Consider the following 14,911-nt stretch of genomic DNA (forward strand, 5'->3'; position numbering starts at 1 on the left):
GTCTGACCCCATTGGGATAGAGGAGGATTCGACGGCAGGCTAGGCCATTCCGGAGAGCTTTTCGCCCACGCAGATGCCGGCGGTCGACGTATGTGACTCGTCGCAGCTCGTTCGGGCGCGGAGGTCCTACTGCAGCCGCAGCATGCTTCTAGAGGGCGGCCAGGCTCACTCCCCACCTGAAACCCTCCGAATGATCAGAATCTGTTTCAGAAGAGGAAATTTTTGCTCCTCCGCACGATAAAACTTCGATTTGCGTGGTCGATCGGCGAGGTGACGTCGGAGCTGGCAACCAGAGGCATTGTCGGTTAGATGATCTGGTGCTGCAGATTGGTTTTCTGGACGCATCGTGGGTGGTTCATACTACAAAGAAAGATACATTCTTTAATTATGGAAGTGCTGTGTTGTGCATGCATGATGCAGTTTTGTTCTCCTGTGAGTGTTGGCATACAACATAACTTGAAAATTCATCAGACGTAAATACTCCGCACAACATAACCATTTCTTTTTGCAATATACTAGCACAGAACGTTACTTGAAAAATTCATAGTCGATGCACAAGTAGTTGGAATGGGATACAGATAGACAAATACTCACTTGAACAAAAACAAACACTGGAAAAACAGGAATAGATAGAGGTAACATAACAGGGCAAAGAATGTCATACTCCATAACATTCAGGCCAGAGCACCATCAAACATATACTCCTACTATACTAACATAAATCGATCCTAACAACGGTTGACCAAGCGACGGTAATCGCTACCTTAGAGCCACCGAGGTCGCAAGTGTGTTGACTTATGTTGCAAGTCCTTGGCCTGATCTTGACATGAGCTTGAGCCGCAATACCGCCCGACTCCTAGTAGGCTTCAAAGACAACCTTAAGGCTTTCTTTGTATTGTCGGGAGTTCTCCTTCCGCACTTGAACAGAAACAAAGCGCCTTGACAGATGGAGGTAACCATATTTGCCCATTGGCATTTGCCCGCAATCGGAATCATGAGAATCGAGCAGCACGACTTGGGTGTCAGGGGGGTTGATAACCTCCCCGATGTTGCCTTGAGGATCCATGAGCACTACTTCGTGAATTGGCGAGGAGCAGGCCACCCGGCCTCCGTGTTGGAAAGGGTATGGGCCGGCTCCGACGACGCGGACGCTCACGAAAGTGGCCTGACCGAACCGGAAAGTTCCTCCATGCTTAACTCCGCCGTGCAAAGGCAGTTTTCAAAGGTGAGGGTTTCTAAACCATTGGCACTAGTTCTAGCGATGTAATGCTCTCTACGGTTCGTCAGTGATCTGTCTTCACACTCTGTCGCACCCTTAAGTTTTAGCTGGACTTCAAAATCAACGGGCCTCAGAGCCATAATTGCCCGAGATGGGCCGGCCAAGCGCAAAAAGGGATCCTACAAGCAACAACAACAACATCATTATTACACATCCTTCACCGCCGACGCTAAACCGATCAACAAAGACACATGCAAAAACGAGGAAACCAAGGAAAACAAGGAGAGTGAAAACATAATAAAACGGGCACATACATCTGCGGTGAGCTTTTGGGAATTGTGCCTTGGCGATCAAAGATGATGTTGCACTTGCGGCCCGAGTTGTCTCGCGCGGGGACGACGCCATACACTTGGAGCGGCCAACGCAGGCCACACATGATCTCGGTGATCTTGAAAGAGTAGACTTGCAGGCTGACCCCGCCCGTCTCGGCATGCAATGCGTGAATGGGGCTCAATGTAGTTGCACAATTAACCAAATCAATCCAATTAAACCGCTGAGTGTCTGTGTTCGTACTGTGTTTCTAAAAAAACAGTGAAAGTGTTCATTGCATATACCACATTGTAAAGGTATTATCGAACCGAGAACAATCATTCAAATAATTAATTAGTTGCCTAAATATAATGGTGTTTAGCGTCGACTTACTCTGCTGCGTGAAGGAAACGCGGCGGGATGAGAATTCGGTGCCTTCTCGGTAGCTGTCGAAGAACTTCTCTTCCTTTTCCATCTTCTTCCTTTAAGATCTTCTTCATTTTTATGAAAGCAATCGCTAGAAAACGCTCTTTCTAAAAATTCTCTTTTAGCTCTAAGCATAGCGGTTCTTTTCTTACTTTCATCCATAGAAACATATAAAGCTTTAATTGATTCTTTAACCTTAGGCACAAAAAAATTTCATCTTGAGATTTTCTACATCATGAGAAATTCTATCAATGCTTCTAGACATATCATCGATCTTATTCAACTTCTCTTCTATCGTAGTATTAAAATTGTTTTGGGCATTGATAAATTCTTTAATATTATTCTCAAGATCAGAGGTGTTTCTATTATTATTATTATTATTATTATTATTATTATTATAAGAAGGATTACCATAGGAATTACCATAATTATTAGAGGAATTTCCCGGAAAAGGTCTAGGATTAAAATTACCTCTATAAGCATTGTTATTAAAATTGTTTTGTGAAACAAAATTCACGTCTACGACATCAGTATTTTGCTCAATAAAATTAGACAAAGGCACATCATTAAGATCAATAGGATCACTTTTATTAGAAACCAACTTCATAAGAGCATCAACTTTTTCACTCAAAGAATTTTAATAACATTCTTTTCATGATCTACAAGCATAGAAAATTTGCTACTCTCCACAGAAGCAAGATTCTTCTCATTCGGAATAGTGGGAGCAAACTCAACAAAATAATTATCATGTGAGGCATAATCCAATTGAAAACTAAAATCATGATGACAAGTTTCATGGATATCATTATTCTTTATAGCATACAAGTCATCACAATAATCATCATAGATAGCAACTTTATTCTCATAATCAATTCGAACCTCTTCCGAAATAGTGGATTCATCACAAAACAAAGTCATGACCTCTCCAAATCCACTTTCATCAATATAATCATCATAAATAGGAGGCAGGCTTTTATCATAATAAATTTGCTCATCAAAACTTGGGGGATAAGAAATATCATCTTCATCAAACATAGCTTCCCCAAGCTTGTGGCTTTGCATATCATTAGTATCAAGGATATTCAAGGAATTCATACTAACAACATTGCAATCATGCTCATCATTCAAATATTTAGTGCCAAACATTTTAATGCATTATTCTTCTAACACTTTGGCACAATTTTTCTTTCCATCATACTCACGAAAGATATTAAAAAGATGAAGCGTATGAGGCAAACTTAATTCCATTTTTTTGTAATTTTCTTTTATAAACTAAACTAGTGATAAAACAAGAAACTAAAACACTCGATTGCAAGATCTAAAGATATACCTTCAAGCACTCACCTCCCCGGCAACGGCGCCAGAAAAGAGCTTGATGTCTACTACACAACCTTCTTCTTGTAGACGTTGTTGGGCCTCCAAGTGCAGAGGTTTGTAGGACAGTAGCAAATTTCCCTCAAGTGAATGACCTAAGGTTTATCAATCCGTAGGAGGCGTAGGATGAAGATGGTCTCTCTCAAGCAACCCTGCAACCAAATAACAAAGAGTCTCTTGTGTCCCCAACACACCCAATACAATGGTAAATTGTATAGGTGCACTAGTTCGGCGAAGAGATGGTGATACAAGTGCAATATGGATGGTAGATAAAGGTAATTTGTAATCTGAAATTATAAAAACAGCAAGGTAACTAAAGGTAAAAGTGAGTGTAAACGGTATTGCAATGTGTTGAAACAAGGCATAGGGTTCATACTTTCACTAGTGCAAGTTCTCTCAACAATAATAACATAATTGGATCACATAACTATCCCTCAACATGCAACAAAGAGTCACTCCAAAGTCACTAATAGCGGAGAACAAATGAAGAGATTATGGTACGGTACGAAACCACCTCAAAGTTATTCTTTCCAATCAATCCGTTGGGCTATTCTTATAAGTGTCACAAACAGCCCTAGAGTTCGTACTAGAATAACACCTTAAGACACAAATCAACCAAAACCCTAATATCACCTAGATACTCCAATGTCACCTCAAGTATCCGTGGGTATGATTATATGATATGCATCACACAATCTCAGATTCATCTATTCAACCAACACATAGAACCTCAAAGAGTGCCCCAAAGTTTCTACCGGAGAATCACGACGAAAACATGTGCCAACCCCTATGCATAGGTTCATGGGCGGAACCCGCAAGTTGATCACCAAAACATACATCAAGTGAATCACGTGATATCCCATTGTCACCACAGATACGCACGACAAGACATACATCAAGTGTTCTCAAATCTTTAAATACTCAATCCGATAAGATAACTTCTAAGGAGAAACTCAATCCATTACAAGAGAGTAGAGGGGGAGAAGAAACATAAGATCCAACTATAATAGCAAAGCTCGCGATACATCAAGATCGTGCCAAATCAAGAACACGAGAGAGAGAGAGAGAGAGAGAGACCAAACACACAGCTACTGGTACATACCCTCAGCTCCGGGGGAGAACTACTCCCTCCTCGTCATGGAGAGCACCGGGATAATGAAGATGGCCACCAGAGAGGGATTGCCCCCTCTGGCAGGGTGCCGGAACGGGTCTAGATTGGTTTTCGGTGGCTACGGAGGCTTCTGGTGGCGAAACTCCCGATCTATTGTGCTGCCTGATCGTTTTAAGGTATATGGATATATATATAGGCGGAAGAAATACATCAGGGGAGCCACGAGGGGCCCACGAGGGTGGAGGGCGCGCCCACGGGGTGGGCGCGCCCCCTGCCTCGTGGCTTCCTCGTTGATCCCCTGACGTGCACTCCAAGTCTCCCGTATTGCTTTCTTTCCAAAAATAACTTTTCCGAAGGTTTCATTCCGTTTGGACTCCGTTTGATATTCCTTTTCTTCGAAACCCTAAAACAAGGAAAAAACAGAAACTGGCACTGGGCTCTAGGTTAATAGGTTAGTCCCAAAAATCATATAAAATAGCATATAAATGCATATAAAGCATCCAAGGTTGATAATATAATAGCATGGAACAATCAAAAATTATAGATACGTTGGAGACGTATCACACCCCTATTTCCACCAACATGGAATACCACCGGGTGCGGTGTGATTCCCTCTTTTCCTGCACCAGCAATCACCGATGTAACTAGAGGACCAAAACAACTGCTCAACTTAAAATCCATAATGGGTGTTTTGACGAGATCTCATACAAAGTGGACATCAAAATAATTTGTGTTCTCGCCAAGGTTTTGGTAATCGAGTGAAATTTTGAGCTACGAAGTGGTAACCACGTTTATCGATGCCCTTGATAAATGGGCTTATCGAGCAAATAATATCAACCACTTTGAATTTGTCTGGCCCGGCCCAGTCAACCTTGGTCACTACTTACACATAGTCATAGACATAAAAATGAACCAAACTGAGCGGCATACAGCCAGATTTCTTCCCCAAATCAAGCTCCCGCAAGAAATTTGGTTGTTGAGTGGCAGTAAGACAGCGAAGGTGGCAGCCAATCCGCCCTTAGCTCTTTTTCTGACGGTAGCGCGTTCGTGCTCTCAACCTCTCACCACTCCACAACCTTCACCTGGGCACCCTATAGCCTCCGGCATGGTCTGTGTTGGATGGGGGAGGGCCAAGGTGGTGGCGACAACGAGCTACGAATGGTGGGGGTGTGGGTCGTCACCGGCGTCCATGGCGCAGGTTAACCGGCTATTACCGTTGGTTAGGGCAAATGTCACTCAGCAGGAATGTAGTGGCTAATGAACACTCGTATGTCTATGTTGGTCCTATTGATATATGTGATGTGGCCAATTTTTGTTGCTATATGTGTTGTTCAAAATGATTATATATTGCAAATACAGGAGTCATGCTGTCAGAATTTAGTAATAACCATGTTCATCCATGCCCCTCAAAAAAATGTCCCATTCAGTAACCAAAATCTTGGTTCTCAAATATTTATATTGAACTTTTTTACTTTGTGATAACTTACTGGTCGTTAAATATATCTTCTTTATTTTGTTATACATAATTCAATATTATATCTTGATTAATAATATTGTTTAGGTACAATAAGAAAAGAATAATGTTAACTCACTAATTTATATTGCCTACATATTTATTATACCATTTTAATATGTATCATTACAAATATATTTTCTGGTGCTACAATGTAACTATATTTTAGTGCAAACATTTTTTTACTTTGGATGTTTTAAGAAACTCTACAGTTGTAGTGGATTTCGCTATGAACCGGAAAAAGCCTATATTTATCACATTGTGCGTATGTTTGTATCTTTTCATATAAGATCATGAGATATCTATAAAACTTGTTAGAATCTTTAGAGTGTGTGCATCTTGCAAATAAATTGTCAAAGAATTCTTGAGTACAAGACTATCGACTTTAGTTGTGAACAGAGTGATACTTCTAGATTGGATGAAATGTCAACTAGTAGTCTGCCCTTCAACCCACCATCTTCTGATCTTAATTATAGAGATTTTCACTAGATCTTTACATTCATTGTCTCTAGAAAACAATGCGACCTGTATAAACCATGTACCTATTCCGGGGATACCAATCACTTGGCCTCTCCTTAACTCACTCGACACCAATCCCATCAAAACCAACCTAACCAGCATGCTTTTTAAATTCACTAACTTATTTACAAAATTGCATTGCACCAAAACATTATACTCCCTCCGTTCCTAAATATAGGCTGTATAGTTTTTGGCACGAAAATTAAAGAACACACGTGGAGTGAAAATTTCACAAGTTTTGGGCGAGATTACACCTGACTAATTGACATGAGAAAATAGAGAAGTTTGCCTAATATAAGTAAATGTAATCAAATCCCTAAAAAAATATTCAAACGAGTGGTGCAATGCAAGACACCTTATATTTAGAACTTTTTCTAAAAAATCTATACACCTTATATCAAGGAACGGAGGGAGTAGAACCTTTCCAGAAAAAGAGCATACTTTATTGATTAAGCAATCAAAATACATCTGATTACCAAAATGACACAAAAATAAACAACATATCCATTATAAAAGTAAAAGAAAATCATGGTTAGTGTAAATCGTTATCTCAAGATCAATTTTTAGATCTCAACGGTTCCACTTGACTTCCTTGAAGACATTGCATAAGACCAAATCTGCACAAGGTTGGCTTAGCTCGGTAGTTTTGAAAAGCCTTATGAGCGCTCACCCTAGTATATGGTTGTATGATACGTTCGAGCTCAAATTGAGACCTAAACGAGCTGAGCTCGAACCTGGAACCAAGTTCGCGAGCTTACCGGTCTGGAGCAAGTCCTCATGACTGAAAACTTTTTTTTAACCGAGGCAAAAGGTTTGCCTCCTTCATTAACGAGGAGAGAAATAGAGTTCGTAGTGCAATACGTCAGCTCCACAATATAGCCCGTCAGAGAAGATACAACACCACCAAAAAAAAGTAGGACTACTCTCGTGGCATGATGACACTCAGATGCCTAGCCCCTTTAGCTATCCATAGTTTCGCCTCGTCCTGGATGAGCTTGAGGATGTAGAAGGGAGGCGTGGGCTTGTTTCTAAACACTCTAGCATTTGTCTCGTTCCAAACAACCCAACACACAAGCATAGTGAGGGAAGCCATGGCCTTCCGGTGCGCATCGTGTATCGGCATTTGTAAAACAGGCCATGACTGAAAACTTGCTTAGAAGAAATGTTATCGTCAAGGGCTGCATTCCGCAGTGTAGAGTCCTTCAATCTTGAAGAGTAATTACTAGCATTTTTGGTTAACAAACACGATGTTGCTCGGGTGTTTTTCTCGCTTGATGATTGCAAATGGAGCAACAACTTGTTGGATAGAAAAGGAGAGGAAAAACTCCCAATAACTAGCAGTGACATGGTCTCATATCATATCTTTCGTTTGCTTTGCATTGGCAAACAACACATATAATTACAAGAACAAATAAGAAAGAGATCAATGCAACGCCAAAAAGAATCACTCCACTGTTGTTGGTCCATCACTGTCACAGCCACCACGGCGATACAAAACTTAATAATTTATAGTGGCAACATATATATATAGATACACAAAAAGAAGAGGCATACGTGAGCAAAATGCACAGAGAAAAAAGAAGAAGACCAATTCACTCATCAACCGATCAACCAATTGATTCGATTACTCAATCAATTGATCAATCAACCAACCAATTGATGGATGGATGATGAGTAGAGATCATGAGTATTTGCAGGCCTTCTCCAGCGAGACGGGCTTGTTGAGCTTGGCGGGGTTCATCACCACCTTGCACTCCACCTCCTTGGTGAAGCGGGGCTTCACCAGCGCCCCCAGCACGTAGGCCTGCGACCGCACCGTCGTCCGCAGCACCATCGGCACCGGGATCACCTTGCCGGCGCCGCCCTTGCCCCCCGCCGGCTGCGCCATCAGCGTCGGCCCGCTGCCGTACAGCGGCACCTTGTTCCCCTTGACGTTCACGCTCGCCGTCCGCCGCCCGCTCCGTCCCTGGTAGAACTTCTTGAGCTGCACACACAGATGTGGTCAGTTTCGTTCTTGGATCTGGAGATCCAGATGGGAAGGAAGGAAGAAAGAGATGGAAGGCTTACGTCTCCGGCGGCGAGGTTGAGCTGGGAGTAGGAGAGAGTGAAGGGGTCGGCGGTGACGTGGATGCCGAAGAAGGTGCCGGTGTTCTTGTAGGTGAACTTGACGGTGGCGTTGGTGGTGGCCATGTCCGTCGGCACCAGCGACGCGTCCGTGCCCGCCTGGATGATGAAGTTCTCGAAAGTGATGCTCTGTTTTTCGTTTCATTTCCACCAAAATCACCCGTCAGCTCCAGATCCAATCTCACCAAGCAAGCAAGCAAGCAAGAAGAGAGAAAGAAAGGTACCTTCATGGCGATCTGCGGCTTCTGGGAGCGGCTGGCGCCCCAGAGGACGAGGGCGAAGAAGGTGAAGAGCACCGCAAATCCACCAACAAAGATGAGGCAGTACTTGCAGCGCTTGGGCATGGGGCGGCGCTGGTCCTCCTCGTCGAGCAGCCCCTCCTCCTCGATGACCCCGATCTCCTGCCACCCCTTCCCGGGCGGCGCGCCCTTGCGCCCCGCCGACTTGTCCTTGTGGTGGGCGCCGCGGGAGAAGCGGCTGGAGGAGGAGTCGCGGCCGACGGAGGAGTGGGAGTGGCGGGGCGAGGCCATGGGGCTGAGCGCGGGCGTGGAGTGCACCGACGTGGCCCCCTTGGTGGTGGTCTCCCCGTCGTGCGAGTCCCGCGACGGGCTCTGCACGTAGTACACCGAGCCGCGCATCACGCCCCCGCCCCCGCCGGAGCCGGCGTTGTTGTTGGCCGCGCGCGGCGGGGAGCGCGCCGGGGAGGATGGAGCCAGGCTCGTCACCTCCGAGTCCGTCTTGGCGTGCATCCTGGCCGCCTCTGCTGCTGCTGCTGCTGCTTGGATCTGCTTGGTTGAGCAGAGCAGAGTGGCGAGCAGGGGAGGAGGGAGGAAGGAGGAGATGGGGTGAGCTTTGATGTGGGTGGCGGAGCTGCACGGCAGCTCACTAAAGAAAAGGGGAGTGCGAGCGAGCGAGCGCGGTAGTTGGATTGGATGAAACCGTCGGTGCAGTGGACTTACCGGGAGGGAGAGTGGTGCGTTGAGGCTTCACTTTCGCTCGATTGATTAGTGCGTGATTAGAGAAAGCGAGAGGAGGAGGTTAGGGATTGATTGATAGTAAATTGGTTATGGTAGGTGCATGTGATGTGAGAGGCCATGTGGGAGTCTGGGGGAGGATTCGTCGGTTGCGGCGCGAGGGAGGGAGGAGGAAGAGGACGGGACAGGCGATGCGGGGCTGGCATTGGAGGTGGACGGACGACACCGACGCCCAATTGCGTGCGCACCAGCTCAGCTCACTCACGCGCAGGCCGTAGGTACACAGCGGCCGCCTGTCTCCTTGCATGCAGATGCATCTCTCTCAACACTCACTCCACTGTTCACCGCCTCTGGTCCGGTCCTGAATCTGAGGTTGACATGGCAAGTACCTTGGGTCTTGTATCCTCGGTCCGTTCGCCTGCTTCTTTCACAAATGGTTCCTGTGAAAACCTTGCAGAATCACCAACTCCGAGCTAGCACACAAGCACAGAAAAAAGGATGTTTCCTGCTCATCTGTTTTGGACATGACAATTGGACGAACAAGTGTCGCTGATTTAGTACAACTTTATACTGAACCACGACGGCATTTATTTTGAAACAGAGCAAGTACATGACGACAGTTCGGCACGCCTGGTTAACCTACAACAGTGCCATCAATTCAGAGTTCAGCATCACAGAGTAGAGAACAGAGTTGAAATGAACCGACCGACACGGTCGGTTGTGGCCTTGGGAGCAGGAGCATGGCCGGTCAGAGTATATTTGATGCAGCGTGCACGCCAACCACCACATGGAACATGTGTAGTACTACTCCGTATGCGCTTAATAATACTTCTAGTACGTACTACTTGTACAGAATTACCCTGCAAGCATTCCACATGAACCAATGGATCAAAAAGAAACGGCCACAACACCTACCGCAAAGAAAAGCATTCCCCAACTCCTTGTAGCAGAAAGAAACAAGAAGCCACCAACAAGGATGGAATCTCCAGCTCCACAAGCAACCATTGCGGTAATACCTACGTACGCCTTGTCTGTGTGTCTGTCCACTGTTTTTTGAGCTCACAAGTGGCATACTGTATGTGCTTAGCTTAGTAAGTACTCCTTCCGTTCCGAATTATTTGTCGCAGAAATGAATGTATCTAGAACTATTAGTTCTAGATACATTCATTTCTGCGACAAATAATTTGGAACGGAAGGAGTACTTTCTCTTGTAATAGTATAAGAGCGTTTAGATCACTGCTCTTAAGTACGGGATCCTCGTGAGATTGGGTTGCACCCATGCCATCATTGCCCTTTCTCCTCGCTCGTCTGGCATGCATCTATATATGCCTCAGCAGCTATGAACGTTTAAGTGAGTGGCCTCCACCTCCGGACCTAAATCTGATAGCCAGGGCACCGGTTACTTCGCTCCCGGAAGGACACACGTATGAACCCAGTTGACTCAAGCCCCTTGTTCCAAGTGTCTCAACTGCACAATAGTTTGTGTCGGTACTTGAAGAAAAAACACATTAGTCGCTATTCTAGACCATTGCATCTTCATCCTACGGACACCGTAGCCTGCCCACGGTTCTACTTCTTCCTTTCCCCCGTCGCCAATCGATGCCGGGCGGATTGTTTGCTCCCGCCCTCCGTGGTCAGTGGCGCTTCCGTTTGCGCCTCGCCTCCACGCCATCCCCTCCCTAAACCGCCTCCCACCACTGTGTTGCCGCCACCCGGGTCATCCCTCTAAAACCCATCTCCCCATCTCATGTCCTTTTCCGACGACGGCAGCCCACTCTCCCCAACCGCATCAGTCAACCCTCTTCCTTGTCTTCTCCGACGACGTCTCGCAGCGACGCCCCCATTTCCAATAAGGTCTAGGTTCGGACTCTCCAGGGTCGACAATCCTCACTGCCGCTCGTCGCGTCCCCCCCGTCTTCGATCTTGCTCAAAAGCGACTGACTGACGCGGGAAAAAAATCCAGGCACCTAATGATTAGCAAAACGGCACAAGTAAACATCATGATCTCAGCTGAGCTGATCTCAGAGTGTATGGTGGAGCATTTTTGCTACCGTGTGTTGGTACTCATGGTGGATGTATGCACGGTTGACCAGCAACAACCGGTCAGGACTAGCATGGATTCAGACCTCAGAACAGTCGGTTCAACAGAACAGAAACGAACCGACAGAATGGGTTTTCGACTTTGACGAGCAGAGGATACGAGTAAGAGCAACAACCACCGCATGGAACATATGTGCTTGATAGTACTACTAGCACAGAATTTCAGAGTTGGCAGATATCACCGTCGAGCACTACACATGAATATAATAACAAAATCAAAAGGCAGAATAAAATTAAATAAAAGAGAGAGCGCATTGCACTCTCAGCCACGTTGTCCAGCTGATTGATTGGTTTTTCTTGTCTTTCCACATGCAACCACGCAAGGCCTCGTGCCACCAGAACCCTTCCTGCCAACACACCCACAGCATACCTGCACCTGATCTTTCCCTGCCTTGACAAAAACTCGCGCTACTGTGCACACCTGTCTGTCGGCAAAAATGATACGTTCACGGACAATCAAATACGGATTGGTCTTGCAGAAAACCCTCCCACCAATTACCTCATCCCCTTAATTTTCACTTGTGGGCCACTCTCCCCCTAATCTCCAATCATAATTTGATACATCCATCCGTAACAACAGTCCTTAGAGCATCTACAACCGGACCCCTCAAACCTGTTTCAAACGACCGGGCAGGCCGTCCGGTCACGATTTTTTGACCCAGACGGACATCTCAAACGGCCCTCAAACGCCCGGGTTGACCGGCACCCCATATCCAACCCAAATATGGTGCGGATATGGGGTGCCCGGGCACACTCGTTACGTCGGACCCGACAGCCCAACTCCACTCCAAATTGCACCAAATTCACCAAACCCTTTCTCCTCCTCCTGCCACCCTCCAACCATTCCCGCGCCCGAACCCTCGCCGACCTCCACCCTTGCTCCCAATCTTCACCTCCGGTCCCGATCCACCGCGCGGATGTCGTCTAGCCCGAGCCACACCACCGCGACGGAGACGCGGTCCGCCTCATCTGTGGGAGGTATGTGTCGTCGTCGGTGACTTGCAAGGCGGAGAACGTCGCCCGCAAGTTGCGGCAACGCCGGCAGCAAGAGAGGGAGGCGGCAGCAGCGGCGCAGGGAGGTTCAGACGTGGTGGAGAAGTTGTCTCATACGCCACGCCCGGATCCCCGCACCCCTTCCGTCTGAGCGCCTACGCGGATTACGCTGTCTGCCCCCTTTGGGACACAAGATGATCCGAGCGCCGGCTGGGCCATTCCGGAGAGCTCTCCGCCCGCGTAGATGCCAGCAGTCGACATGTGTGACTCACCGCAACTCATCCAGGCGCGGATGAGCACGGGCTCCGGCAGTGCCCGGGCTGCCCTCAACATGTTCGACGGAATGACCAAACAAGAGTCGGTACATTTTCTTTATTCTTGTCCGATCATATTTTAGCATAGACCACTAGTTTATTTGCTCATGATGAATGCTTGCAAATTTGAATCATGTAGGAGGCGTTCTTATCGAACATGATCAATGATAATGAAGAACCGACCGAAATGGAGTATGAATTGAAGGTCACCACCGCATTTGAAGTTGGGACAACATCCGATCCCAATCCAAGCACAAAAAAGAAGACCAAGACGCCGAAGGCAAGAGGTCTGGCATCCTCAAGATTTGAGGACATCTTGTTGGTCAAAGCTTGGTTGGCCACAATGATGGATCCAATATGCGGCACCGAGCAAAAGGGGAACACCTATTGGACGAAGATTTGAAAGGAGTACCACGAGCAAAAGGAGTATGTGGAGCCGCATCCTATCGTGACCACTCGCAATGTGGCATTCGGACAGTTTGTATCATATGATTGACGTGTATGGATTGCATGAATTTAAGGATCGAAATTTGCGGTATGTGGATGTGCGGCGCAACATTTAAAGGATGCCCGGTCAATGCCTGCGGACGTGCCCGGATGCGTCCCCGGGCGTTTGAGGAGCCGAATTTGTCAAGTCCGGTTGTAGATGCTCTTAGAGGAAGAAAGCGCGAGGAGAGAGAGCGCTGGCTTTTGAGAGAGATGGTGTTGTGTTGCATGTCAGAGATTTAATAAGAGAGAAAGACCTCGTGAGAGAAACTGTGTTGTGTATGCATGGCATAGAAATTTAATGAGAGAGAGAGAGAGAGTCAAGAGTGAGACGGACTTCGTGCTTTGACCTTTGCAGTTCACATGCGGGCAGAACAAAGTAGTTCGGTTCCATCACATGCTACAGTATATATACAATCTAGATGCAATGAGAAATAACGCTGGTATAGAGCAAATGACTAAGAAAAACGTTTTGCAAAAACTAGAAAAAATAATGACAAAACTTACACATAAATTACACTTTTTTATAATACGCAATAAAATAATGACAAAATTTACACAAAAACTGCACTTTTATAATACGCGATAATAAGCATATAATGAAGAAAAAACTAAAATAAAATCAAAATAATGAAGTTTTCTAATAAAAATGAATTAGTGGCATTAGTGTTACCCTTTAAGAATAATAGAGTGAAATAAAATTAAAACAAATACTAATAAATTTGCATACAATTTACACCGAAATTGCGTTGTTTTATAATATACATGAATAGACACGCTAGTGGAATTTTTGCAAAACAGAAGTTTGCTAAGAAGGAATGAATTGGTTGCATTCATATTCCCTTAAAGCAGAAAGAAAAATAATATATAAAAAATCTAGTTTTCTAAGGTAGAATGAATTCGTGGTATTGGTATTACCCAATAAAAAACAAAAAATGACAAAAATAGCTTACAATTTACATAGAAATTATGCTTTTTTATAATATGCAAGTATAAGCATATAATAATAGATTTTCTGCTAATAATATTCCTAAAGAAAGAATTAATTGATGGCATTGGTATTATCCTTAGAGAAGAAACAAAATAAGTAAGAACATTTTTTTTCAAAATAATGACATTTTCTAAGGAAGAATAAATTAGTGCCATTTATATTACCCTTTAAAAGAAATATTTTTAATAAAATAAACATTCACAAAATTTGCACACAATTTACACAAAATCACACTTTTGTACCATATGCAAGAACAATCATAGAATAGTGGAATTTTCACACAAAATTTAAGTTTCATAAGAAGAATGAATTAATGGGATTGGTATAACCATTAAGCCAAAAAAATACATAAAAATACAATTAAATCACAATAATAAAGTACTTCTAAGTTAGAATGAATTGTTGGCTTTGGTATTACCCTTTTAGAAGAAAAAAATGAAATGAAAACTAAAAAAATC

General features: G+C 44.9%; 1 protein-coding gene and 1 pseudogene across 1 annotated transcript; both read right to left on the reverse strand.

Moving 5' to 3' along the window:
- Positions 1 to 712: 712 nt before the first annotated feature.
- On the reverse strand, positions 713 to 2,089 carry LOC147987934 (uncharacterized; annotated as a pseudogene).
- A 5,809-nt stretch (positions 2,090 to 7,898) lies between these two features.
- LOC147987935 (uncharacterized) lies at positions 7,899 to 9,512 on the reverse strand. The gene is made up of 3 exons (XM_087545520.1): positions 8,820 to 9,512; positions 8,539 to 8,724; positions 7,899 to 8,455 (listed from the first exon to the last, which is right to left on the reverse strand). Exons 1-3 carry the CDS (start codon positions 9,342 to 9,344, stop codon positions 8,153 to 8,155), a joined length of 1,014 nt encoding a protein of 337 aa, XP_087401646.1. The 5' UTR covers positions 9,345 to 9,512; the 3' UTR covers positions 7,899 to 8,152.
- Between the last annotated feature and the right edge of the window lie 5,399 nt (positions 9,513 to 14,911).

This window comes from Triticum urartu, chromosome 2A, assembly GCF_056163025.1.
Source record: "Triticum urartu cultivar PI428250 chromosome 2A, HENAU_Tu73, whole genome shotgun sequence".
Lineage (NCBI taxonomy): Eukaryota > Viridiplantae > Streptophyta > Magnoliopsida > Poales > Poaceae > Triticum > Triticum urartu.